At 39.9% G+C, this 27,328-nt stretch overlaps 1 protein-coding gene across 6 annotated transcripts; it reads left to right on the forward strand.

Moving 5' to 3' along the window:
• The first annotated feature begins 478 nt into the window (after window positions 1-478).
• On the forward strand, window positions 479-27,273 carry SPPL2A (signal peptide peptidase like 2A). 6 transcript variants are annotated; one of them, XM_065641832.1, is made up of 17 exons: window positions 479-633; window positions 3,923-4,042; window positions 5,214-5,396; window positions 5,851-5,940; window positions 8,861-8,994; window positions 11,125-11,276; window positions 12,076-12,172; window positions 13,773-13,874; window positions 14,541-14,622; window positions 14,916-14,990; window positions 15,707-15,763; window positions 15,921-15,974; window positions 16,404-16,503; window positions 17,348-17,425; window positions 17,744-17,904; window positions 20,006-20,039; window positions 24,543-27,273. In XM_065641832.1, exons 1-17 carry the CDS (start codon window positions 580-582, stop codon window positions 24,572-24,574), a joined length of 1,605 nt encoding a protein of 534 aa, XP_065497904.1. In that variant the 5' UTR covers window positions 479-579; the 3' UTR covers window positions 24,575-27,273. The 6 variants fall into 6 exon arrangements, with proteins under 6 accessions (XP_065497904.1, XP_065497903.1, XP_065497907.1 ...); XM_065641831.1 differs by lacking the exon at window positions 20,006-20,039 and adding an exon at window positions 20,574-20,698 and having other exon boundaries at window positions 24,543-24,631; XM_065641835.1 differs by lacking the exon at window positions 15,921-15,974.
• The last annotated feature ends 55 nt before the right edge of the window (window positions 27,274-27,328 follow it).

The following is a 27,328-nucleotide window of genomic DNA, read 5'->3' on the forward strand; positions in this document are numbered from 1 at the left end:
TGCAGGTCACGTTTTGCTTTTGCTGTGCCTGTTGCTCTCACTCGAGCCGTATTGCTGCCCTCACCGTAGCCCTCTCTCGGGGCTTTGTGTGTGTGCCTCATCACCCAGAAACACGGAGTGAGGTGAAACGCTCAGATTTCTGTGTCTTGAGAGACGTGGGGCAAACCCAACTGTTGTATTTGTAACGGCTAGGAAGGGTTTCGGGTAACCTGCACATCCTGGAGCTGTTAGGTGGCAAACCCCACTAGCTGATGGCTGTTGACCACCCCGAAGCCCGCAGCCAAGACCGAGGCCACAACACGGCCCGGCTGCCGGCAGCAGGACGCGCGGGCCGGCCGGCGCTCCCCGCCGCAGCTCCCTGCGCCCCCACGGCCGCCCGCCGGGCCCGGCAGCAGCCGCCGGGCCGGGACACTCGGGCGGGGCCGCGGCAGCACCGGCGTGTCCGCCCCCATCGGCCGCGGCGGACGGAAGAGGAAGTGGCGCCTCTCCGGCAGCCGGCGGCGGTGAAAGGCTCCGTGGGGCGCGGGGGGAGCCCGAGCCCGGCCGAGGCCCTTCCCGAGCAGGTGGCGGCTGAGGACCATGAGGGCGGCCGGGCCGCTGTGGGCCGCGCTGTGGGGGCTGCTGCTGGCGCGGGTAAGGGCTGCGCTGCTCTCCCCGCGGGAGGCGCCGTTTGGGCGGCCCGGGCGAGCGCGGGGTGGCGGCCGGGCCGCTCCCCCTCCTCTGCCGGCCGAGGGGCTCCGTCTGTCCGCCCTGTTCCTTGAACCGCTCCCTGGCGGACCCCCCCGCCGCGGGCCTGGGCCGGTGGGACTGGTGTGCGCCCCCGTCTCCGAGCGCCTCGGAGGCGGTTCGGCTCTGAGGTGTGTCCCGGGGGTTTCGGGCCTCCCGGCCCCGCCTCGGGCAAGGCCCCGGCTCCCGGCCCCCCCCAGCCCCTGCCCGGGAGCGCTGGCCAGGCCTGGGCTCCGCTCCGGCGGGTTTGGATAACGAACTTCCCGGGTGCCAGCGTAGGTAAACACTGGTGTTGTTTGCAGAGGTGTTTAAATGAGGACACTGAGGGAGAGCTCAGGTGTGTATGTGTCCTGGCTTTCAGCGTGTTCACCTGAAGTACCGTTTTGGTTCCTGTACGGGGCTTCTTTGCAGCTTCCCTCTGCTCACAGGTGTGTGGGGCTCTGGTAGGTCGCTGCTTTCTGTCTGGTGGAGCAGTGACATGGGGAAGCCACAAACCTCTGTAATCTGCATAAACAGCGTGAAGGGCATGTTTACATTCAGTGCTGCTGCACCAGGTTGTTTTGTTGTTGGAGTTTTGTTTGCTTGGTTTTTGACATGACTTTTACCTTGTTTTGGTAAGGCAGAGTATGTTCCTGCATAGGATGTCACCCCTGGATTTGCTCAGCAGTGGGTGCACAGCACAGTTTGCTAGAGCCTTGAGAGTGCCTTTGGGTGAAGTAGCTTGTGTCTCTCTACAAAGTTCTCCCTCGCTGTTTGTGAGCCCCACATAGACATCGTTAGTTGTGCTGGGGTTTTCTGAAGGGTGGCTTTGCTCCTTAACCCAATGGTTTGCAGCTGCTGACAAGGGAAGGGGCTTCACCTGCCGTCCTGTAAGACTCCAGGCTCCATGTCCGCCTCCTCCTTTCCTCTGCAAATGGAGCTGTGGCAGTGGTGAGCATTAGACCGAGTCATTCAGCCTCAAGAACAATGTCTGAGACTAACAGTGCGGGGAGTTAACGCTCGGGAAGGCAGTAGGTATTTGGGAAGGAGCACCGCTGGGCTCTGAGCACAGGCACCGGTTCCCCTGGGTCACAGTGCCAGGAGGGAGGGGAGGAGGGACTGTTTGTTTGTTGTGGGACCGCTGGCACAGCTATGGAAATGATGCTTGTTCTGTTCATGCTTAGTTTTTTCCTACTTCTTTATGTTTCACTGAGGCTTATGTTGTTACTTGCTATGTGCAAAATACCTTCTCCCTGTTCTGTACCTTTGAGTTTCCTGTGCATCTTATCTAGATGCTGTGATGGATGTTGTAAATAGAGTCTTGGTTTGGTCTCTGTGTCTACTGGTTCATACAACTTTCAGTATTCTATGTGGTGGGATCACCAGCGCACTCCGAAGCTCAACAGTCAGCCCAAGTTTATATCCCTGCAGCACAGGGATGTCTTAGGAAAAATAAGGATTAAGAGACAATATGAGATGTCGTCTTCTCTACCAAAGACAAGGAATTATATAAGAAAAGCTTGAAGGTGGTAAAGGAAGGCAACATGATGAGAGAACCACCTGTCAAAACTAGGAGGACATTTGTTTGAAGGTGAGGGGCCGTTGGGAATTGTCTGAACCTGAAGTGAAAGGAGATGATGATGCCCCTTTAGGTGAGGGCAGCCGTCACGTCTCTCTTCCATATGGGAACATTTGTATGCTGGAGCAAGTCAGCCTCTGGAAGCAGATTAATCTGTTCAGGAGCAGTTTTGTGCACACAGTCTTAGTCTTCTACTTAAGTAGCAAGATTGAAAATGTGCCCAGTAAGAAGTTTTTACTTTGCATGTATGCTGAGAGTAAGATTTGTTTTAGACTGTTCAGCAGCACAGCTGATGGCAAGGCCATGTACCCAAACTAGTAGCCCTTGCATGTTCTGAAAGGATACAGAAGCAATTACAAAATGAAAGTTCAGCTGGATGCAACAGGATTTCAGTGGGGATGTTCCAAGTGAGGTGTAGCATGTAGCGTTTGTCATCATCTTTAAGTCTGATGAGCAAGAATTGTGTTTCCTGACTCATCCCCAAAGAAGGGAAGCTTGCCAAACAAAACATGCATATCAAATAAGCAAGTAATCTCTCTTTCTAGGAAGACTTATGCTTGTGTAGCCTTAAAACCTGATTTCCGGGAACCCAAAACCCACTTATCGTTCTACTTCATGAAGCAGAAAGAGGATTTAGTGGATGGAAACATCTGGGGTTTGTACTTGTTGGAAGTTTTATTGCTTTCAATTTGCCATTAGCTTATAGTTTTAGGCGAGTGCACTTAAGAGGAAAGCTTGATAATTTTGGTGCTGATCATAAATCATGGAACAACTTATTTTAGCTGATGGGTGAAGAACTGTTACATGTTAAACAGTTAATGTGCTCAGGCCCTTTGACACAGTTTTCCCAGCAGATGTTCACATGCTGTGGCCAATATAATGGATTCCTCTGAAGAAGGTTTTTTGCGGTTCAAGCCAGGCAGACATAAACCTCCGAAACAATATTGTCACATGTTTTTCTTTTCTCTCTAGTTCTCACTTGCTACAGAATATTGATACGCCAGCCTGAGGAGAAATGCCTCTGTGTCACTGTTAACAATTAGCATTGTACATCTGGCAAATATTTGGGCTTTCCTCCCTTATCCCTGCCTACTTCTAGCTTAATATCCTGGTGTTCTTTCAGACAAACCTAGAATTTACTATGGGATTTAATTTTTTAAAAAAATCTATTGATACTTCCTGATATTTAGGTTGGTTTCTCTCTCGAGAAAAGCAGTTGAAATAAGATCATCTCCCGGATTTTTAAGGTGGTACTTATTTGAGATACAAAGTAGTTTTCAATACTTTGCAGCTGTAGCTACATCTAATTCTTACGCTGTTCATTTATCCACCTTTATGAGTCTATTAATGCTTGAGGAGAAGAATATGTCCCTAAAATTATCAGAAGTTTTAAAATTCATCTGTATTAATAAATAGCAGAAATAGGATTAGTCCAAGTCCCTCATGTAATATGAGGAGACGACATTATTTCCTTAACTATACGAATTTGTCTTACAGTACACTAGTTGATCTTTGTGTTTACAGTTATTTGATAAAAAAAATTCTAGGAGTTGCCATACAATACCTTTATTAGTAGAGGAAATTCTAGACCTCATCTTCTGAACTTTGTTTAATTGACAACACCGTGGTTTATTGCAGGTAGCGGCGGATGAGGGGATCCTGCATGCTTCTGGAGATGGTGTGCCTCCCGTGACAAAGGATTACTGCATCATTTACAATTCTAATTGGATATCTCTTCCGAAAAGCCTGGACAATGCTGTAAGTAGTTCATAATCATATTCCCTAAGAAAAAATAGAATGCAATATGAATTTGGATCAACTATAACTGGTCTTCAAAATTTTCAGTTAAATAGGTGCTACATTGAATATTTACCTTTTTGGGTTGTGTCCTTGTCTACCCCCACAAGATCTCTATAGTGAACAGTTCTATACTTAAAAAAACCAACTTCTAAAGTTTACAATGGTGATACTCTCTCTGCGCTTAGAACTGGTTTTACATATATTTACATATTCATCTGATATAGTTCATCTTTTTCTTCAGGTGTTATGAGTATGTCCAGTTTTAGACTTGGGAGTAAAACTTCTGTTTATTTGTTTACAAAATGTTGTAAACATGTGAAATGGGGTCCCATATCAGTTTCTCAGTTTGATCTTCTGTTTAATTGTCTTGGAAACATGGTGGAATAGGAGATTATCTGGAATTTATCATCATGCCATATTTTCTGAGTGTGTTTCTTTGAGCCAAACGTTGTGAGGCAGAAACAAATTTTCTTTAGGCGCTCTTCATACAAACAGGAAATGCTTTGTGTTTGGAAGTGATCAAGCAGTCTTCTCTCTGCTCCCTCCTGTCATTCATTAGCAGATTAGCTCAATATAAAACAGTAAAAATCATTTGTCAGCCCCAAACATCTTTGCTGTGCTACTTTGGCCACTGGGATGTCTTGACTAACTAAAGAAAACTGACACTAATTTAAAAATAATTGTCAATATGAAATTCAACTTTGAAATAAGGACAGATTAAAAAAAAATCGTAATAAGTAGTACGTTGTCAGGCTCGCCAACTGTTTTTGAACAAGTATTATGCTTCGGAACTCTGGTTATGTTATGTCCGTCAGTGCTCTTTTGTCTTGTGAAGCCTGGAAATATCACAGAGTGTACACTGGCTTTCCCAGAACTATGGGCAGTGATTTTCCTATATAACCAGTTTCTTATGTTTAAATTACAGCAACAACTGCTGTTGAAATTGTGTTTAGAAACAGCTGTAGAAACTGCTGCTCTGATTTTATATTCCTGAATTAATGATTCCTTTCTGTTATGTCTCTTTCTGGCAAACCTCAAATTAGAGCGCATAGCATAGTAATGCCTTCTAGATTAGTTTGAAGCATCACATTTCCTACTAGCGTCATGTTCCTTGTCTCCCTCTTTGCAGACTTTCAGGGCTCTGGAAAACCTGACTTCTACGGTACTCTGCAATTCTTCTGAAGCTCCTTCTGGCCTAATGAAGGACAAAGCAGTTGTTGTGATGAGAGGAAACTGCACTTTTTTGGAGAAAGCAAGAATTGCACAAAGTTTGGGTGCTAAAATGCTGTTGATTGCCAGTAAACCTAGGCTGGTAAGTTAGAACATCTGGTTTTCTTCTGTAGTGAAATAGTGTCTTATCTCTTTGGCCTGATGCAGTGTTGTGCAGGGTCAGCTGAGAGAAACCCCAAAAGCAGAGGACCCTGGCAACGTGTGGGATTCCAGCACGAGTTGCTAACCTTCCCCACAGTCTGTGCTGGCGTGACTGCTGTTCCTGAGAGCGAGAGGGTCATTCCAAGTTAGCCCTATGCAGTGCTCTGTTATATCATCTAAAAGTATCTACAACTGAATTGTATTTTTAATCTGTTCCATGTTTGATTTAAGTACATCTGTTTTCCTTAACCTTTTGGAAAATGGGATGAATGAGATATTTATAATTTTTTTCTTCCTACAAGTACAGTGAAATTTAAAGGATATTTTGCTTTTAGGGATCTAACTTCCTTTGCAAATAGACTCAATATACGTATCACTGGCACTTTCTCTTTTAGTCTCCTATTTCAGATAACAAGACTGATTTTGAAGATGTGACTATTCCAGTTGCTCTTATAAGATATAATGACATAGTAGATATGCAGCTGGTAAGTAATATAACCTCAGCATGTTATGGTTTGTATAAACGTAGGTTTTTGGACAAATAAATAAAATAACGTCAGGTCAGATGTGGATGTCTACCTGATTTGAATGTGCATAGATACTACTTTCACATGAGGATGGATATTAAGTCATGGAAATGCTAGTCTTCCTAATTCAGGTTAATTTGAGAGAATGATTACTTAGAACACGAAGAATGGGAAACGTAATACCTAACTGGAGGAGGGGTAATCTTAGAAGTCTTCTGCTAAACAAGATAAGCAGCCTTCCAGTAGACTTGTATACAATTGCAGATGCCTGACATGCGTCAAGAGCTATATCCTGAGAGGGCTGTTCCCTTAGCACAGAAACTAGAGCAGCTGAGCTGTGATCTACTGGCACAGTCTGTTTGGGGCAAGCGGTACCTGACCAGGTTGGATTTCGAGGAAGGTGTGAGGGTTTTTTTGTCCTTGCCAGATGATGAGCTCTCTCTTTATATAGCATGACAGCATCTGTTACAGAGCAGTTAAGCAGTATAGTTGGACTTTCTGCTGTTGAGTTCATGGTGAGATGCCAAGCATGTCATTAAAATGTGGTAGTTGTGGTATCTCCTAGATTTTATAAGCAGGGGAGTTTGTTTTTGGGATATTTGGAGTTGTTTTTCCTTGACATGTAATACTAGGATACAGAAAATTGCAGAGGGTTTCAAATAAAACAGTATGTTTTCTTTGGTGTGTCTTTTTCTGTTGTGATTTTGGTTTTGATTTAGTGTTAAATAGCTTTGCTAGGCAGGAGTTGCACTGTCCATGTTTTTCTGTGAATAGCAGAGGCTAGCATTAACCTATGTAGTCTTAGCCTCTTGGGTTCAATTTGCAAGCTCACTTCACCATTTCTGCTCTTGATCTTCAGAGCTGCCCTGGGAGGTTTTCTGGGGTAAGTATGCAAATGGAAATCATGCCTAGATGTACAGGACTTTGATGGGAACAGACATTAAAAAACCAAAGATTGGTTCTTGCTGAGCATTGACATGGCTGAAGGTTTGTGATGACTGTCCTCGGTCTGTCATAGTCTTGATGAATATTGTGTTTTGGTTCGAGTTGTCCTCTGTCTTAAAATTTGTTCAAGTAAGACAGTTGTTGTTTGCTTAGTTGAGTGGTTTTAAGATATACGCTACTAATATGAAAGGGAACTAGGGCAAGGTTAGGTCTGTAATTTGTTCTGGATCTTCTCTGCAACACTTTGTTGCCTGGTGCTGCTTGGGCTGCCGTCGTGTAGAATCACTCTGCAGAGCTACCGTAATTCACCCAAGTAGCTTTGGTAGATGAGTGTGCCAGATGGTGTCTCATACTGCTGCAGAATCAAAGAATTTGGTTTTGTCTTTGTCTTATAATGAGACTGCCTTTCTCAAAGCAGTGAGGAACTAGACTACAAGTGATCCTTTCCTAGTTCTGATGTAGTTTTTGCCAAAGCTTCCTGTCATGTCACTGGTAGCTGTTGTTTGAATGATATGTGCTGCTTAGAAGCTGGCAGCCATTGTGTTCTTCCTACTACAGTTGCATTTCTGTTAAAACTCTTCTGAGGCTTTCAACTTTCTCCTTTTGTTTAGACGAGCGAGACAGCACCAGTCGGATGGTAGTTAGGTTGTATAAACATTCTTTCTACTTTTTCATAGAAGGCTTCATCTCAGTTAGCTGTCACCGTTTGAGTCAGGTATATTACGAGCCTTGACAGTTATGTTCCACTTCATACAACTACAATAGTTCACTAGAACTTAATTTTCTTTCTTGTTTTCTTAACTTCCATAACTTCAACCAAATTAATGATTCTGACTTCTTTAGCCTGCAGTAAGGTTAATATCTGTAATTAGATCATTCAGATGCTGAAATGAATCTGTTTTCTTCACATATGGCCAGTGTATTCCACTACACTACTCAGCTTCCCCTTCAGCCTCTCCACTGCCAGTTTGAACTTCCTGTAGCCCAGGCTACCTGGCATGTTCTTCTCCTCTCTTGTTTTTATCCCACATGCAGGCTGTTAACAAATCTGTTTTTCTGCTTCATCTCTGAAGTCTGTTTTCACTGTAGGATTGTTTTAGATGTCTTGGCTTACTTTGACTATAGCAGCAAACCTTTCTTCCCTACCACCTTCCATTTCCTGTCACATTATCATCCTTTGTTTCTTAAATCTCACTTTTCAGTCAAATGGAAGCATCTTGGTTTTGCTTTTAAGATTTTTGTACAATTCGGTATCAGTTGTGTCTCCATGTTCCCTCCTATCTTCTTCAGTGTCACTCAGCTGATTTTTTTTTTTTTTTTTTTACTTTGGTCTTAATTTTTTTAAGTAGCATGAAATTGTTTTCTTTTGAATCCATCTCAAATCATTTTCACATAAAGCTTGTTATTAAGTAACTTCCTGCCACCTTGAGTTTTCAGTGTGTCCTGTCTGAAGCATTGTACCCATATCTGAACTGTGACTTTTGTGGTTTCAAGAGCCAGAGGTAGACCTCTGCTGGTATCTCAGTGGGCCTGGGAGTTTGTATTTCAAGTTCATTAACTCAGATATGCTTTCCTGCAGAGTAGATGTCTTTGATAGTATTTGGTATATTGGGGGGATGAAAAGCTTTTGGGCCAGAGGCACAACTTCTCACAAGTGGTGAGAGAATAGAAAGAAGTACTATTTTGTCTTGTGGTATCCTTATGCTTCCACAGCAGTAGTAATAGGGTTGTTTTCAAACTTGACCATCCTGAAAGTGTTGCTTCTTTACAATGACCAAGGCAGATATATGGGATGTCTTGTGCAGTAAATTGAAAACTTTCTCTCAGCATTGTGTAGGTTAAGAGCACGAAATCATGATGTGCATCTTGTTGGAAAATAAGCAATACAATTTATTTGTTGCCCTTATGAACCAACTTGTCTGTTATTTTTCAGACACTTGGAAATGAAGTTAACGTGACTCTCTATTCACCACCTTTGCCGGAGTTTGATTGCAGTATGGTTGTCATCTTCCTAATTGCTGTGTTTACAGTGGCACTAGGAGGCTACTGGAGTGGAGTAGCAGAACTGTAAGTTTGTTAAATGGAACTGCTTAAATTATGTGGACTACAAATGTAAAAACTGTCACTATGATTAGGGAAAAATTATGTTCTTTTGGGTTGGAAGTTAAAAAATTGGAAGATCTGGGTGCAAGTAGCTGCTTTGCCATGACATGCTCAAGCAACTGCAACCTTTGAAAAATCACTGTAGGTTTTTGAGGAACTTTTGAGTAGTAGATGGTAACAGTCCCTGAGGGATAATAGCTCTTGGGAGGAGGAATGAGTTAAGATTTTGAGAAACTACCACATACTCTATAACTAGCATCATAATACTCCAATATCCATGATATAAAGTTGATATTTTAACACCACCTTTAAAATCCAATGATCCAAGAGGTACGTATGTAGTTGTATTAATATGTAGTGTCTGCGTTGGCAGGATCTGTACAACTGCTCGCTCCCAGCTGGCTGTGCAGCACCCTCTGGAGTGTCCCCGCACCGCACTCCTGTCACCAGGAGCATTAGGAATGCGGTTTGGTTGTGTCTGGGTGGCTCCAAACAGTTAAAGTCCAACCAGGCTTATCTGCTTCAGCTTTGCCTGCTATCTGGTGCTGTAACAGTGGCTCCAGGACCAGGCAGGGGTGAGGAGGCAGCAGCAGCCCTGGTGCAGGGAAGGGGTGGCAGTGGAAGTACAGAATGTGGCAAACATGGGGAAACGAGGGGGTATTGGGGGCTTTGCACTGTGCTTGAAGGGTAGGTATGCGGCTTGGTTTCGTCAAGTGAAGCACACTTGATGCATGGAACTGGTTTTAGTCTGGGGTTAAGCTGGATATTGCTGGCCTTCCAGAGCATGGTGTTACTCTGCCGTATTTCTTGGATGTCTGCGTGTGCTAAATGGGCCGGTGTGCGTTGGTACCTAGTGTTCTCAGTGCTTTGCCCCCCAGAACAGCGGGGGAGTGGATTGTATGTGGTATTGTATGTGATAACAACAGCTTCCTCTTTCCCACTAGTTATGCAAATCCTAGTGATTTTTAAAGAGATTAAAGTAGTAGTGGGGGAGTGGTGTTTCTTTTTTTAAAGGTTGGATCTGATTATGCTTCTTCTTTACCCTGCAGTGCTATAGGGTGTGGCTGCACAGAATGCTAAAATAACAAAATGTGGTGCTGTCTCCCATATTGAAAATAGCTAGATGTAATTATATTAAACTTGTTAAAGTGCACTTTCATAAATCTTGGGTGAGCTTTTTTTTTTTTTTCCAAAGCTGCTTGTTCAAAGCATATCCTCTGAGAAGGTGATTAATCTAACAAAGTACATTACTCCTGTGGGTTTTTCTCTTTTGAATGAAGCTGTTTTGGTGCTGAATTCAGCATTTTGTAGGCTGGTCCTGGGATTTGTCAGGAACACGCTATCTGATGGGCAAGTTGCACTACTGTTTGTACTAAAGGGTTCTAGGGCTATCTGCTCAAAGAACAAACTCAACAATTTAAGTCTCCTTATTTTGCATGGTGAGGTATAAATATGGAGTATGTATGCACAGAAATCTTGCTCCCAATGAAAATCCCCAGTTACACCCCCTCTCTTTCACTTACTCTGTAATTATGAGGGTAAAAGAACTAGTACTTAGCTTCATTCTGCTAACAGGAATGGGTTTTGCAGACACTTAATGTCTGTTAGTGGAGGTTTGAAAACAGTGTGTCATTCCCATTATTTTGACTTACCATAGATGTGTTTATCAGATTAACTACATTTAACCCAAGAAATTTTGTAGTCAGAGGTGATGTGCTAATAGAGTTGAGTGTGCATCCTGAAAAGGTGTTTAAGAGTTTTGATATTGGACTGATTTTCCTCACATAGATCAGGGTTTACTTGGAGGTTCTCTTTAAAGTTGATAATGACCACACAACTGGAAAGGAGGGCAGTTAAGAATCTTTTTCTTGTCGTGTATGCTGTGTTATAAGTGCGTATCTTCATTAAAAATGGAGGGAAACTCGGAACAATAAGCATACCATTTTTCTGTAATTTTTAAGTCTAATAATGGGATGAAGGATTAAACTGAAATGCTGTGAGTCTAAATGCTTTATAACCAGCAGTCCTGTCACAGTGAAATGTTTTCAGAATCTGTCCTCTGAGATAAAGGTGTTTGTTGTTTTCTTACAACAGTGATAATTTGAAAGCAATAGCAAGTCCTGGGGAGAGAGAAACAAGAAGGAAGAAGGAAGAAAATGTCACTTTTACCCCTGTGACAGTTATCCTGTTTGTTATCATCTGTTGTGTCATGCTGGTCTTACTTTATTTCTTCTACAAATGGTTAGGTAAGAAAAAATGGATATTCTCATTTCACTTATTTTTCTGCATGATCTTATTAGGTGCCTAAGTCTGAAAAGCTACTTTTCTGAACTAAAATTAATTTTGTAATTGTTCTCTCCACGTATGAGTTGAGGGTTGACAAGATGTAGTTGCTACTTTAAAAGAGGGAAACTTTCTTCTACTCGCTTACAAAAGGCTGCCTTGACAGCACTTATTCTGAAGGAAGTAATGTAGAGGAGAGGTGACTATTGACTACTAAAAAAAGTAAACTATGTATGTTGATATTCTTGGGTGGATGGCAATGGTAATTTAGTAGCGTTTAGAGTGAAAGCTTTTGTTAGGTGTTGCTGTATTGTCATTCAGTTTGTAGTTGCGGTGCACTAATTAAGGTGAAATGGCATTACCATAATGGAGTAAACTCAGGCATACTATCAATAAGCTAAATTCTTGAATTACATAATTTCAGTAAAATGTAGTTCCCAAACTGCTGGTCGAGTTTGTTTGTTTGTTTGTTTGTTTGTTTTTATTTTTTTTTCCTGCCCTCAAGGGAGGAAATTTTTTTTGAAGTTTTCAATTCAAACGTTTCAAAACTCAGGTCTTTTCTTTATGAGAACTCTTCTTGTGGCAGGGACACTCGGCATTCAGACCTTCCTGTAACCAGCTGACTATAGTCTCCAATGACTGTATTGTGCTGCAACTGTTAACAGTTTACCCTAAATGTACTCTGGTGTGTTTGATTCCTGTTTGCCATTTTTTTCTATTGTATTTTGTCACTGATTCCCATCTTCCATTCTTTTTCTTTAGTGTATGTTATAATAGCAGTCTTCTGCTTGGCATCTGCAATGAGTCTGTACAACTGTCTCGCAGCACTAATAGGAGAAATACCATTTGGGCAGTGCAGGTATTGTACACCTTTCAATTGTTATAAATGTAAGGTTTCTTTTGGGAATTTTCTGGTTGCTACTCAAGCTAGTGTGAAAATATGAAAAGAGTTTGACAAATTGTTTCCTGTATGGTTTTAGTGTGTGGAATTTTTACAAAAGAAAATTACAGGCTCCTTCAATAGATAATAAAAGGACCTGTAGCATAATCAACAGTTAAAATAGTGGTGTGAGAGATTTACTGCATTATCTTTATTTTAAAGCATTGCTATGATAAAATTGAAAGGCTCTGCTTGGCTGTCTGAACTCAGTTTTACAAAATTCTAATTGCCTGTAGGATGTGCTCAGTTTGTTCACCAAGGAACTCTGTGAGGGGGGATTCTGCACATACTTTGTTCTCCTGGGGTGGGAATGCTGAGTAGTTTCCAACTCTTAATGGACTGTTTTAAGCAAGTACTATGCTATAGGCAATAGAGGGTTTTTTCCCCTCATGTTACTCTGTACTGTACTTATGACAGGCCGAGTTTTAATGTTATCTTGTGAAGTAACACATTGCTCATGTCCTCTGTGTTAGAAGTTAGTGGCCACAGTCTAACTCGGGTAGTGGGTGATCAGTGTACAGACAGCCTCTGCTTATTCCTCCAGGTTAAATATCCCGCAGATATTAGTATGGGAATGTCCCTGTTTTCTTCACCTGTGTTTTCACTTGAACTCCTAACATATAATGCGAGTGATATATATATATATTTAAAAAAAAAAAAAAAAATTCCCAAAAGAACAATGCTTATAAGCTTGGAAGCCTAGGATTATGTTTGCTGGTTATTTAGTACAGGATATTAGTGCCAGATGGTCCAGTAGCCCATCAAAGGTAGAGATCGGGCAGAAAAAACAGCAGGTTTTGTGTAAGGTGCAGGACAGGCATTACTTCCATTAGTTATATCGATTCAGGAACTGTCCCAGAAAATTAAGTAGGCAGTGGAAACAGATATTGGCTCACAATTTTGCAATACATAGTTATTCCATTTTTCATCTTGTATTATGTGTCCTAAAATTGATTTTTACCACCACTACCCCTTTCTGGAATCATGACTGGACTGTCCCTCACTGACATAGTTCTGTTGGCATAATTATTACATGACGGATTAAATAAATTCATCTTCGTGCTGCCTTCCCTGGATGTGTTTGCTGAAACAAGGAGTGACCATCTGTCCTGGTTTCAGCTGAGACAGAGTTAATTTTCTTCCTAGTAGCTGGTGTGGTGCTGTGTTCTGGATTTAGAATGAGAATAACATTAATAACACACTGAAGTTTTTAGTTGCTGAGCAGTCAGGGACTTTTCAGCCTCTCACACTGGTGTGTAGCTGCCTGCTGGGTTAAACCACACTGCCATCAAAATCCAACTCAGCTTACCATCTCTGGGCACATTTTTAAGGCAGCCTGGAGAAGGAAGGACTGGCACTGCAGTTATGAGAATAATGTCACTGAGTCCGAGTGGAACAAATGGGCAAAGGCAAAGCCCTCAGTAAGGGAACGACTTGTCAGCTTAAGGACCCGTGATAGCACAGGCATCTGTTTTGGCTGTTGCAGGCTTTCTTTTTAAATTTAATTATGTTCTTCTAGGATTGCATGTTGCAACAAAAGCATTGAAGTGAGGCTTATTTTCCTTGCTGTATTCTGCATAGCAGCAGCTGTTGTCTGGGCAGTGTTTCGAAATGAAGATAGGTAAGTGATGCATTCTGACTTGAAAGACTGTCATTAATGAACTTCCCATCGTGTAACTAATCATGGAACATGGCATCCTTCTGAACTCCAGTACCGATTTCAAAAAAGTCATGAAATTATTTATGAAGCTTAACAAGCATGGGAATAATAGAGAACAAAGGTATACAAATGAACTGTGTGGTAATTTGGAGTTTCAAACAATTATGAAGATGAGGAAAAACTAGCTTGATTGCTAATGACTGCCACAGAGGAAAAAAGTGCAGAAATAGCATAGGGTCTTCCTATGGTCCAATGGAGCACAAATACACAAACATTACAGTACAATCCTAAGTAGCATCTGGTGCCAGATGTCAAGTAGAGCTTCCAATCAAGTGAGCAATCATACATGTGAACGCCAAGGCCCTGTTTCAGCCTCTGTTCAGCTCATTTTTGCTGTAGTACGCTGATGAAGAACAGCTACCTGTTTATGATCAGAGGCTAGTTGTAAATTGACCATCTCGAAACGAATATTTTTGTGGTGTTGGTAGCAATACTTCCTAAAAACTAATTTCTCACTTTCCAATAAATTTCGTGATCTTGCTGTTTCCAGCAAAATCTAAAATCATTATTGCACTTAGATTCCAGCAGTAGTTTGAACAATGTGTAAAAATGTGTTCTTATTTTTAGGTGGGCTTGGATTTTGCAAGATATTTTGGGAGTTGCTTTCTGCCTAAACTTTATTAAAACACTGAAAATGCCCAACTTTAAGGTACTGTAAGTTGCTTACCTTAAGAAAGTATTCTAATGCCATGAATCTGTGAGTTTAGTGTCAGGAAGTAGGTTTTCAATACTCAAGAGGTACTTTAAAACAAACAAACAAAACCCCTTACCATTTTTAATAATTAATAAAATAAGTGAATCCTGTTCTAAATGCTGTGCCAGAATAAAAAGGCGGGCTGGGGGTGGTATTGTTCGTTGTAACACGATGATATGGTAATGGTACCAGAATCTAACTGTGCGGTCCTTGAAAACCTATGGTAATACTTCGTTCTTTTTTGCCAGTCCTGTGTGATACTTCTAGGCCTTCTCCTTCTATATGATGTGTTTTTTGTCTTCATAACACCATTTATCACAAAGGTATGTCTGTGAATTTATCTTTAAAATAAAACCAAAAATGTTGTCTGGACATTAGGGCAGCATTTTTGTCAAACCGATTTAGTGTTTTCAGTATTCTCAATGCAGAAATTCTGACTTCCTTTTCATTTTCCTCATTTAAGACAGCAGTGGCCCAAATTTTCATCTTGCATTGCTTGTAGATGTAATGCTTGCGTAGGTGCCGTAAACGTTGTTAAATGACTTAAGTTTTCAGCAGTCCCCTGGCCAGAAGTAAGCTGTCCCCAATTGTATGGCAGAGTGATGATGAGAAATTACTGTCCTCCAGTTTCGTTCCTTCTTTTGCTTTCAACACCTGTATATGGGAACATGCACTAGTACTTTCTGCGGTGTTCATTTGCAGTGTGGTAGGAACTGTTTGCAAGCATACCTTCTTTTATTTTGAAGCAGAAAGCTCACGGCAGAAAAAGCTGACACATTTTTATCTAAACTTCCAGCCACATCTAGTGGATTTGTCATTTGTTTTTCTTTAAAACAGTTCTTTTAGGCTGGACTGTGTGTTTTTAATGCAAAGCAATATGGTGTTATATAATACTGTATGATGCTAGTGCCGCCTTTTCGATATTCTGGATTTTTCTAATCCTGAATTGTAAGATGAAGTACAAACAGTTTTTGTAAATGTAGTATGAATGGTTTGGTATATTAAACCACTAACTTTTGAAATATAACCTTGATTTCAGAATGGGGCAAGTATAATGGTTGAAGTTGCAGCTGGTCCTTTTGGAAACAGTGAAAAGGTATGAATAGTTGTCTTAGTGTGTGCACCATACAAATACTGACATTCCGTAGCTAATTCATAGTGTGCTTTTCAGCATAACTTTCTCACAAAATACAGCCAGCTTCTGCTATTTTCTTTTAAGTATTAAATACCTGTTGACTTGGGTTTGATCCTAGAATGATGGAAACTTGGTGGAAGTCCCTACTGAACGCTCAGCTCCCCATGAGAAAGTAAGGATTGTATTTCAGATACTGGATTTTTAAATTATTCCCTCTGAAAAAACTATTCTTTTGGGGAAAACCTGACTGTCCAAATTTCTCTTCAGGGCCTGGATATTGTTGATCAATACTCTATAGTTAGGTTAATAATTCAGACTTGTTATTCTCATTATATGGTTAAATATTGTTTTAACTTTTTTTTTTTTGGTGTGTGCATATTACTTGTAAATCTGAAATTCCAATTTCCCTGTTGCCTTAAGCTTTATCCACTCTCTATGTTGGTTTCTGTTTTTTACTTCAGGTTCTACCTGTTTTGAAGTTCCACATTAACAGTAAATTATCTTAAAACTGTTCAATGATAAGCAAAAAAAAAAAAAAAATCCCAAATGCCAGGATGCTTTAGATCAGATTTATGTGGGCTTCTGAAATACTGTTTTACAGTTACCTGTGGTTATTAGAGTGCCTAGACTTGACTACTCTGCATCGACACTCTGTGACTTGCCATTTTCATTGTTGGGTTTTGGAGACATTATTGTCCCAGGTGAGTAAATGTTTTTCACAGTTGTAACTTATGATTAAATATTTTGGGTTTGATTCTCAACTGACTTACATTAGAGTTTAGTTCACAAAGTAATTACTAAATCCAAAAAATGTGTCAGTGCAGAATGCAACAAAAGCCACAATATAAGAAAACTTAGTACATTATAGAACACTTAAATAGTGAAGTTTTTGCTTTTCTATCGCACTGTATTGTGTAAATACAAGTCCCACAGATAAAACTAGTTGTCAGTATTAATTACATCTCATAGAAATCTCACTAAAAGCAAGTATTCTGTGACTTCATAGTATTTTCGTATCCTAAACTACCTAATTAGAGGTGAGGTAACAGAAAATGTATTATCAAGTTTTTCCATCTTTCTCAGAAGAGCTGGATTTTGCTGTAGTTGGACTCTTGAGCAAATTACTTGAAGTTGGGCACAAAGCACCATCCCGTGAGCAGCGTGCTCCCCCTTTTCTTGTGCTTTGTACTGAGGCAAAATTGCTGATTGTTCAGAGCGAACATTAAAATCCTATTGAAGTATTAAAACTAGGCTGTTACTCTTCTGTATTAGTGCCTTCAAAACTGAAAGTACCACAATGTAATTAGCTTGCTTAAAAAAATGAAACCTTTTAATACCAAGCTCACTTGACTCATATTTGCACTATGGTTTTGATTTTCAAGACTAACCATAGGATTTTTTAAACTGGTTCTTCGCTTTCCTGAACTAAATGGGAAGAAGATAACATACAGTAATGGGAAGTTTTGCTGTATTTTTTTAAGCTGCTTTGATTTGGAGGATTGGGGAGAAATAAATCAATGGCTAAATATTTTTTTTTTCTCCAAGGGCTTCTGGTTGCCTATTGTCGAAGATTTGATGTTCAAACAAGTTCATCCTCTGTATACTACATCTCCTGTACAATAGGTAAATCATGATATTTTGGCACTTAATCTTTATGCTAGCTCTTTTTTAAATGGAGAAGTAGATAGTTTTCTTCAGGTAAATGTTCAATGTTGTCAAGAATCTCTTAATCTCTTTAATGTGCCTGCCCATATTTAAGGTGAGTATTCTTTATGGTAGTCAGTTGCTTGAGAGAGCTTGCAAATACAGAGCAATTATATTATTCAATTATATAAACAAGGAAGATATTACTCTTTAAAAAATAATAATTCTGGCTTACTAAATGAGTGATTTGAAAATTCAGCTGTTCTTGATTGTGTATGTATAAATATCTTTTTATAGCTTATGCCATTGGTATGGTGCTGACTTTCATTGTCTTGGCATTAATGAAGATGGGACAACCTGCCCTTCTTTATCTTGTACCGTGTACACTTATTACTAGCTCGCTTATTGCTTGGAAGCGTAAAGAGATGAAGAAGTTCTGGAAGGGAAGCAATTACCAGGTAGGCTGGATGTCTGGAGTATTTTGGTTTTGATTCCTTTGAGTGTATGCTTCTCTGAGTACTTGGTACTATATCACCACAATCCAATTTTTGCTGGTTTTAACGCTGGTTATCTTCTGGAACAAATAAGGAAAAATAGTTGTTACTCTTAGAAAATCTTAGTTTAGTAGTTGAGATGACAGAATAAAGCTTCAGGGAGATGAAACAACTGGTTCAGTACTCATGGGAAAAAGTAATTTGTTCTGTTTTATTTTCTTTGATAGTTTTTTTTTCATGTTTCAACATTCTTCAACTACCATCTTGATGTGGTATAACATGAGTCACTGAACTAAGCATGCAGATTACAATCTGCACTAGTCTTGTATTAAGAGACAGTTCAAAAAAATTGATCAGTTAGAATTCTTTCCATGCATGACTGGTGTCCTGCATCATCAGGATTACATGGAGTATTCAGCAACAAAACAGCTGGGTGGTTACAGAACTGTTTTCTCTCGCAGCACACACTGTGCACACTGCCTTGGGTATTCTGCATTTCCCCTCTGCTTATCTCTAACACTGCCCAGAAACTGCAGTCCTTAAAATCCCTCCAGCTCTGTGCCTGTTGATGTGTGTGTGTTCCCCCACAGTTGGCTTGTAGTGACTGAGTGTGCCAATAGCCATCGTGACCCGGCATTTATTGTAGGACTGATGAGATCACTCTGAATTTGTTTGAGACCTAAAATCCAATATGGTTTGAATTCAGCAGCTATCGCCTGTATCCAGGCTGTGTTGAGCTTGGGTCAGAGAATGGATAGTTGGATGCGTGGGTAGGTGGGTGATAGGAAGTTGATTGTGGAAAGCAGGAGTTCCTGCTTTTTCAGCTTCTGCATTGCAAGGTTGAAGTGGATCAATGGAAGTCCAGGTGATGGTAAATCTTGTAAAAACGGCATCACGCAGCTCCTATAGCATGATCAGCTAAATGCTGCCATTTGTTGAGCTAATATTCAACACCTGCTTCCACTGGAGGTTGGCGTGGGATGAAATAACTCAGATCTTCAGCTTGAACTAGATACCCTGTCTTTTTGTCTACAAAAACAACTCTTTTCCTCTCCTAGGTCCAGTGAATAGAAATGTTTCTCTGTAGGTTAGAATTAATTTGGCTTACTATGTATTTATATACAAATTGATTATGTTTGCTATTCTAAAATAAGCAGTGTTGCATATATGAAACCCAGTAACTCTGGGACTGTTAGAGAGAAAAAGTTCTGTAATTTATTTTCCTCACTTGAGTTCTGAGTAAGATTGGCCTAAGTAAATCTGGCAAGTCTCGTTAGTGACAAAGATTTCTTGCATTTCTCATAGCAAAACTCACACTGGGAAGAATTATGTTGCCATAGTAGTTATTTAATGTCCTTTCAACTGGTTTCTTGAAGGATTAAAACTGCTGTGAACTTCAACTTGTTTTGAGGTCAGATTACTTCATTTCTGGCACAATTTAAATTATTCATTTCCACCCCCACTCTACCACCCCTGAGTTAGATTTATCTGTGATTGAACACCTGTATCTACTAACTCCTATTTTTCTTCTTTTTGAAGATTTTTTCTATATTTTTTTTTCCAGAGAGTGATATTCAAGTTTCTCTCTCAGAATGCCACAGTGTTGATCTTTCTTGTATCTCGTCCTCCTGCCACAAAGCTGTATTTTGAACTGTCCTTACTGAACTTACAAAGAAACATACACAAAAAACCCCACCACACAAACCCAGGGTTGAAATTGCCAGGTTTCAGTGCTAATTCTGAGGAGAAAAAATAGAGAGAGGTGACCAAAGACTCTTTTTTGCTACAACGATGGTAACTTGGACTGGAGCAGAGCAGCCCCACGCACAAGGGTGCCCACCCTCTGCAGAGGTTTGCTGTGTCCTCATGGGATCCCAGAAACCTCGCAGACTTGGTAGAGGAAAGTGCCCCAGGAACAGGGGTACAAGAGCATTTACAGCGTAGCAGGTAACTAAACTTCAGGAATGCTGCTGTTTGGTTATAGCCCATTAGTTAGGGTTTTGAGGTTTGGGTTTTTCTGACTTTTGTTGTATATGATCTTAATAATGCAATGAATTTTATTTAGGTATCGGACTCCTCCAGGACGCCTTTGCTACAAGGTGTGATTATGGCCTTCTTTTAATGGAACTTTATTAATCATCTTATGGTTTCTTTTTTTTCTTTTTTCCCCTCTGCTTCCTCTTTTAATTCGTTTTGCATATAGCTTCTTTCTAATTTTTCTGAGCAATTCAATAGAAGAGTGTAGAAGTGAAGGCAAGCTATAAATCTGTTTTTATTAGGTTGATTTTTTTTTTTTCTTTCTTTCTTTAAAGGAATAAAATACCAATGGAACCATGATTCCCAAGCCTGAAGGCAGGCTTGGTATATGTCTATAATTTCCCAAACCCTTAGGAGTGTCTTCATTTAGAATTGGTGTTAGTTCCTCTACTGGTACCTGCATCGAAGTCCTTCAGCTAATTTTTCTGTGGCACTATGTTGACATGAAAGCCTGCTCAGTGCTAAACAACAATTTTATTGACCTCTTTTACAATGTTCAGCATTATAATTTGCCGTTAGTAATCATGTCTGTAGTTCCTCTATCATCATATTACCCGAGAGTGTACTTTATCCCGTACTGTCTGCAATGCTTGCAGGGGGATCGGGAGCAGGACTCAAGGATTCAGAGCAGCGTTTGTGGTCTTGCTGCTGCTCAGCTTCCTGACGGCAGCCGGAAGGTTTAACCTGAAGAGGCTTTTGCTCATGACTGCTAACACTGATGGTATTTATTTTACCTGTCAGCTTCTCAAGCACAGCATGGAGAGAGCAATGCAAGCTTTCAAATTTCAGCTTCTTGCAGAGCTTAAGCATTTGAATATAATCTTGAAATTATAGTTATCAGTCTAGAGTTATACATCTATTTATAAAGTGTAGCTTGTCTGCCCTATACACTGCAGACAATCTGGGCTGGTGAACTCTGCGTGTGTCTTAAATTCTGAACTAAAAAGTACTTTTCTCATTAGCTTCTTTCTTCTAATAAAGAGTTCTTCAAGAATTTAAGTCTGATTAAGAAGCCTTAATAATAAAGAAATGAGATAAAAACCCAAGAGGAGATTAGGAAGTGGGAGGGATTGAGTGCCAGTTAAAATCAGACTGTATTTTTATAACCTAAAATTCTTCTGTGCTGCTGTGTGCATTTAAGTTCTTGGGTAGGATTGTTAAAAGCGGTATTTCAGTTTCCGCTTTATCCGTGTGGGTAATACTTGACTCTCCAAGATAGTTCTGATGCCCCAGAATTCTTAGCTGAGAGCATTTCTGTTTCCGTTTAATGATGCAGCCCTAAATCCTAGTTATGCTGTGTGTGGCTTTTTTATGGAGTTAGTCTCAAGCTGTAATGAGTTGCTGCACACAAAAACACTTCACTGAAGCACAGGGATTTCTTGGAAGAGTAACATACCTATTTCCTACTGCCATATGGGCAGTATTGCTGCTGTGAAGCGTATCATAAAGGTTTTTCTAGGTTTCCTGGTTTGCTTATATTCCTTGTGTATGCCTGCACGGGAAACTATTTTGATACTTTTTCCCAGTTAATGATTTAATTTAAAAATACTGTTTTTTTGCGGCACTACAATCTATGAAATCATTTTATTAACATCATGAAACATGTAGTGGACTAATGCAACTTTGAAGTCTTCTTGATAGAATAGTCTTGGAACCTTTTAGAGCTTGTAAATTTGAAGTGTTTAGCAAGCTTTTTTAATCTCTCTTTGAAATAATAAATCAAGAGATTTGTTACATGCATGTTACACTGCAAGCACCAGCTCTTTAGAACTGCAATTTAAAATCACATTTTTAGACACTTAAAAATTCATCGCTGTAAGTTGTTAAGAATTATGTGAACGCAACATCATCAGAGTGAATCTTGCAGTCAAGTGTTTGCTCTTTTACAGAGAGAAGTTTGTATTGCCATTTCTAGTTTGGCTCTGTGTGCATTTTTTTTTTTTAATTTTTTTTTTTTTAAATTAAAAAGAAGTTTTTAATAGTTCACCATGTTAGGAGACAGGTTAAACATAAATGTACTTTAGTTACAAAGCTATCTTGACAGTCCTTTTTAAAAACTGTCAGGAATTCAGATGTGGGAGAAAAGCTTCTGAATCTCTTTGACTTTAAACGTTCATCAGCTCTCCACAGCGTATGGTCTGATTCCTTTGGCTCTTTCAAGGCTTGAAACAACAGCTTTGTCCCAGATTTTAGCATGGTGCCTTCATCTTGCTGCTGGCTGTTGTAAAGATCAGTGCAGCTTCTGCTGAGGCTTTGAGGATGGGGTTGTCCTGAGAGAACCTACAGTTGAGATACGTTTGTGGAAAAAGCTGCTTAATGCAATCTGACGCTTTTAGAAAGGCATCTGTTGTCTTTGACTCCAAGTTGTGGGCAATCCTTCTGTATGGTGCAGAGATTAGAAACAGGGTGAGGTGGCTTTTTTTGGGGGGGATCTTGTAACATTTATGTCTATCAAAATAACCCCAAACACCCATTGCCCTCTACTAGCCATTTTGGTCTTAACTTAAAAATCTGATATATTAAGCAGAGGCTTTAAAATCCAAATACAGGTAGTATCTCCAGCAAAAGTATATTTTGTGCTACTTACCTAGTTGTAGTATTAAGAGAAGAACCTTTGACCTTGGGATACACCGAATTGATGCAAATAGTGTTAACTTTTCCTTCTGGAAGCATCTTGTCAATTTAATAGGGAAACATCTTACAAAATGCTTACCGAAAGTACCTGCGCTACGCCAGCTGTTAGTCAGTGCTCCCGGGGATGAAGGAAGGTGCATGGCATTACTTGATGTAAGGTGGTGCTGTGTGGGGGTTTGTGGTTGGTTTTTCCCAGAACAAATACTTCAGTCTTCATTCAAAATGGCAGTTTGCCTTCTGTAATTGTAGGGAGTGTTTATTTTTTGCTTTGGGTGACTTTTGATATGAGTTTTTTGTCAAGGAACATTCTAGATACACTGAAGTGAATGCGAGATTGTCGTTAGCACAGGAGCTTGATATTCCCTGCTGGGCTGAGCGTGTGCTACTGCTGTTCTCAGGCGCATTGGCAAGCCTAGCACCTGCCTTAATTCTTAATTCTGACACATGAGAGATGTGAAAGACCTTTTCGGGTTGTAGTCAGATTAATACTGTGGCCACTAGACTCTCCTAAGCCTTACCCAAGTTGCCATGACTTGTTTCGGAGTTGGAACAGTCATCTTGACTTACTGCGCGACATGCTGGTGCCTCTCGATTGGGAAACACCTTGTTGAAGCAAACCTGCTTTCAATAAGGTCTGTTTGTATACCTTGCAATGAAACAATTGTGTTGGTGTAAAAGAGCGTGTGGCACCACGGTGGGTCATGGCAAGAGAAGTTAATGGAACTACTCTCTTTGCCCTACATACAGAATTATACCCCACCAAAACGCATATGACAGTGCAGTGTCAGAGCCTGGCAGTGGGTGTCAGCAGGACAAGAAAGCAGTTGCTCCTCATCGCGTGGAAATCCACCCAGCTTAGAACCCAAGCAGTGAGCAGCTGTTTCACAGAAAGACAGGGAGGCTTTTTCCTACTAGGCAGGATGTCCCGCTATGGAAGAATGTATGTGGGGTTTTCTGCTTTTTGGGGCAGAAAGCATTAAGCCTTTGTCCTAACGATCCTGCCACACTGGGTGTAGCAGCTCCTTGACATGTTCTGGTTTTCAGCATCAGTTTTACCACTTCTGTATCTTCTCTCAGATGTCAAAACTGTCCAATGCTTGGCCTCTTTCTAATTATGCTTAATTCTAAAGCCCTCAAACTGATGGGTCTCGGTTTGCCATGCTAACAAATATGTGTATTACCTCTGTAGTTTATTTAGTGACTTGTCCCAGGGAGGAAACCTGAGCCTTCACTGCCCTTTAGGAACACAGTAAGGGGCAGGGAAACAGGCGGCTTTTAGTCAGGAAAAGTACGACATTGTCTTGTGTTATTCAGGTGACCTAATCCGTTACATTAATTGGAAAGCATAATCAGTCTATATAATAATCTGGTTTAGATTCTCTTCTGTTGTGGGACTTTACAATTCCATTTCCTTTATCTTTTTTAAAATCAAAGGAAAATTTACAAAGAAATGTTGCCAATACAGTTAGTCGTTACTAACTGTAAGATAGTCACGAAACAAGAAAGCTTGTCGTTTCTGCTCAAGCTCTTGCTTGCTACCTGAAAATGTTAGGTAGGATCTGAGTCTATTTCCAGTTCTCCAAACTGTGTCTTTGAAAAATTTGCTTAACTCTAATTGTTTCTTTTGTTCTCTGTATTTAATAACTGAGACGCTTTTGACTCAAGTTTAATTTCATGTAGAGGACTGGATCCTCGTTTGGAGAATACTTTTGCAGTGGAAAGCATTAGCTAAGAGAGCTTTGATTTGGCTTGAATACTTTTCTGATCTATAGAGAAATTCTTATCTGTACGCTGCTAAAATGCACTCTAACACGTTTAATTATATTTCTCTTAGCTAACAAATACTTGGGACCAATGGGGGAAAAAGCAGTTTTTCTTTATAAAGAACCATATATCTTTTTTTTTTTTTTCTTTCTCCTTCTTACGCTTAGATGATGGAACACCTCGATTATACAGGAAATGAAGACAGCACAGCATCAGCCAGTGAACAGCCTGGAGGACAATAACATGTAGGATCCTGATTTCAAATAGTACTCAAATTTTCTACAAGTGAATTAGAGTAAATTTGGTGAAGTTTTACAATAGAGTATTTCCTACTCTGTGTAAAAGGGTTTTCTACTCCTCCATCTATATTTTTATGGAAAATATTAATAACATAAAAGTAATCAAAATAGACTTGCATTTTTACAGACAAACTATAGCTAGTAAAACCGTGCCTTATTTCAATTTAAATAAAAGGATATTTTGTATGTGATTTTCCAAATGTGTTTCTATACAGTATATTTTTATAAAAGTTTCTTGCCCATATCAGTTTGACACATTAAATGTTTTCTTAATTTTGATTAAGACTACTCAAGCTTCATTAAAAAAAAATGTACAGTACCCTTCATAGGATTCCTTTCCAGATTTTGTATGCAAAGATTGATAGTAATGTGACTGTAGCAACTAAAGAATGAAACTATAGTTCCATTACTACAAGTAATTGAATAAACAGTGGGTACATTAGTCTATGTACACTGTAAGCCATAAAACAGATGATGGGGCAAATTCAGCTTGGGGTTGTGAGCTTCCCCCCTGCTCCCCTTATAGTATCAGTGGTTTATGCCTTAATTGTGAAAATTGCAAGTCTTTGGATGATATACATCACCACCCATTTAAAAAAAAAAAAATAAAACGGGGGAGGTACTTGCACAGTGGTCTTGGAAACCTGAGTGCAGCTTCTTGAATAGTTGACAAACAAGATGGTGTGAAAGGCAAGCGGGATTTTGTTGAAGAAGTGCTATTTGGGGGTGGGAGGGTGTGTGAAATGTTAACTCTGGACAGTTCTTCTCCTGCCCGTTGAGACCAGCCCTGTATCTGTGAACTCCGTTTGGCTGTGGATCAGTTCAAAAGGATGGGGGAAGACAGGACAGATTTTTGTAGCTTTTGCATCTACACAATACTTCTTTTTTTTAAAACTATTTTTGGAAATTCTTTGCAACTGATAGACAAAACAACAGGTTTGAATAGCGCTAGTAGTGCCTGTGTTAGTTAAGGCCAATGCATGTGTTTAACTCGTTTAATCTTAATTTGTTTTAGCTTTTAAAGACTTGGAAACGGAGAAATAGTTTAAATGATTAGTTTGCATTTAGAAGACTTTGAGTTTGTCACTTTTATTTTTTAAGGAAACTGCAAATTGAGGGGGATTAGGCATAGAAAATTTGCATAGCTGTAATGCTAGTTCTTTACACCAAAGAAAATTGGAGAAGGCAACAAGAGGAAACCACCGAGTTCACTTAGTGCTAATGTCAGGTAGTCATTAGAACATTTTTCCTATTCTTCAAATGAATGTCATTCCTATAGCCAGTACAAGTTCAAGAACCCTGGAGAAAACAACCGAATAAGCGCATGCTGGGCAATGGCAGCTCAGGCTTTCGTGCCGCGCCTCACGTAAGTGCCTCAGTGCTCGTCTGAAGGTCACCTCTAGACATTTATAGCTAGTTTGGGGCAGGTTGGCTCAGGAAAATTTACCAGATTACATCTAGTTTAGCTAGATCTACTCTGGAAGTATGCTAATTAAGACAATTGTAAATCTATATTGGCAGTTAACAAAGGCTTACTGCAAATTCGCCGCTTTATGTAATTTAAGTTTAAACTTTTATTCACAAGAGCCGGGAGCAGACAGACATACAGCCTGAGTATCAGTTGCTGCTATTCACACAGATTGACTGTGGTGCCAGTTGGTACGGGTAAGATAACCGCCTTGTTTGCTACTTCCCTAAGAAAACAGAAATTATGCACAGTTCTCTTATGTTAGTAGCTGCCCCTCTTGACTTTCTTAACCTAAGCTTGAACTGAGAGCTTCAGAATATAATGATCTTGTGCACCATCTTCAATTTTTATTTGACTGGCACTTAATAATAAATTACAGTATACCTCAGTGGTCCAATAGCAGGCTGAAAACTTTTCTTCTGACGTGTTGTCATGCTCTTTGACAAGCCAAATATCTGCCGAAGTTAAATGGTTATGAAGAAGTTTCTGAAAATTCCTGAGAGAGATACAGAAGTCATAGCTCAAAGTCATGCACTACTCAGTCCTCAGAAGCTTTGCAAATCTGTGTAATATGACTCCTTTTTCTCTTTCAAATCTTCTGCATGGAGAATTTATTAAATTTTCAGCTATACATGATAATGGAATCAGCATAAATAAAGAAGACCTTTGGCAACAAATGTATTCAGCAGCTGGCTGTGGAAACCCTGTCTTGTTCTGTGGCTAATTATGTTCCATGCCTGATCATGCCTGAGGTTTCACACGTATGTGCTGCAGTTTAATGGGATGTAAACTAACTTTTTTCTTTCAAATGCTTAGGTGCTTTGTTTACAAAAATTAAGAATGGAGTTTAAAATTTTATATAAATAACAGGTTAGTATTGACTACTGAAACAAGGTTATTATAAGTTCAGTAGAACTGATTGCAACACTTAGCAATTTTGAATGTTTTTGATATTAAATCTGTTTGGGTTAAACACTATGTTAAAAGCCTTTTTAGTCATAATTTAATAGAAGAATCTTAGTATTTCATTGTATGTTTACTGACAACAGCCCCCTTCCTTATGACTCTTAAGTTATCGCTTTAAGAATGTTATTAATAAACGTTACTTGGGGAAAAAAAAAAAGAATAATTGCTTTGTTTGGACTCGTCTTTTTCTTACTGTTAATGTTCATGGCAAAACAGTTAA

This window comes from Caloenas nicobarica, chromosome 10 (genome assembly GCF_036013445.1).
Source record: "Caloenas nicobarica isolate bCalNic1 chromosome 10, bCalNic1.hap1, whole genome shotgun sequence".
NCBI classification, from domain to species: domain Eukaryota; kingdom Metazoa; phylum Chordata; class Aves; order Columbiformes; family Columbidae; genus Caloenas; species Caloenas nicobarica.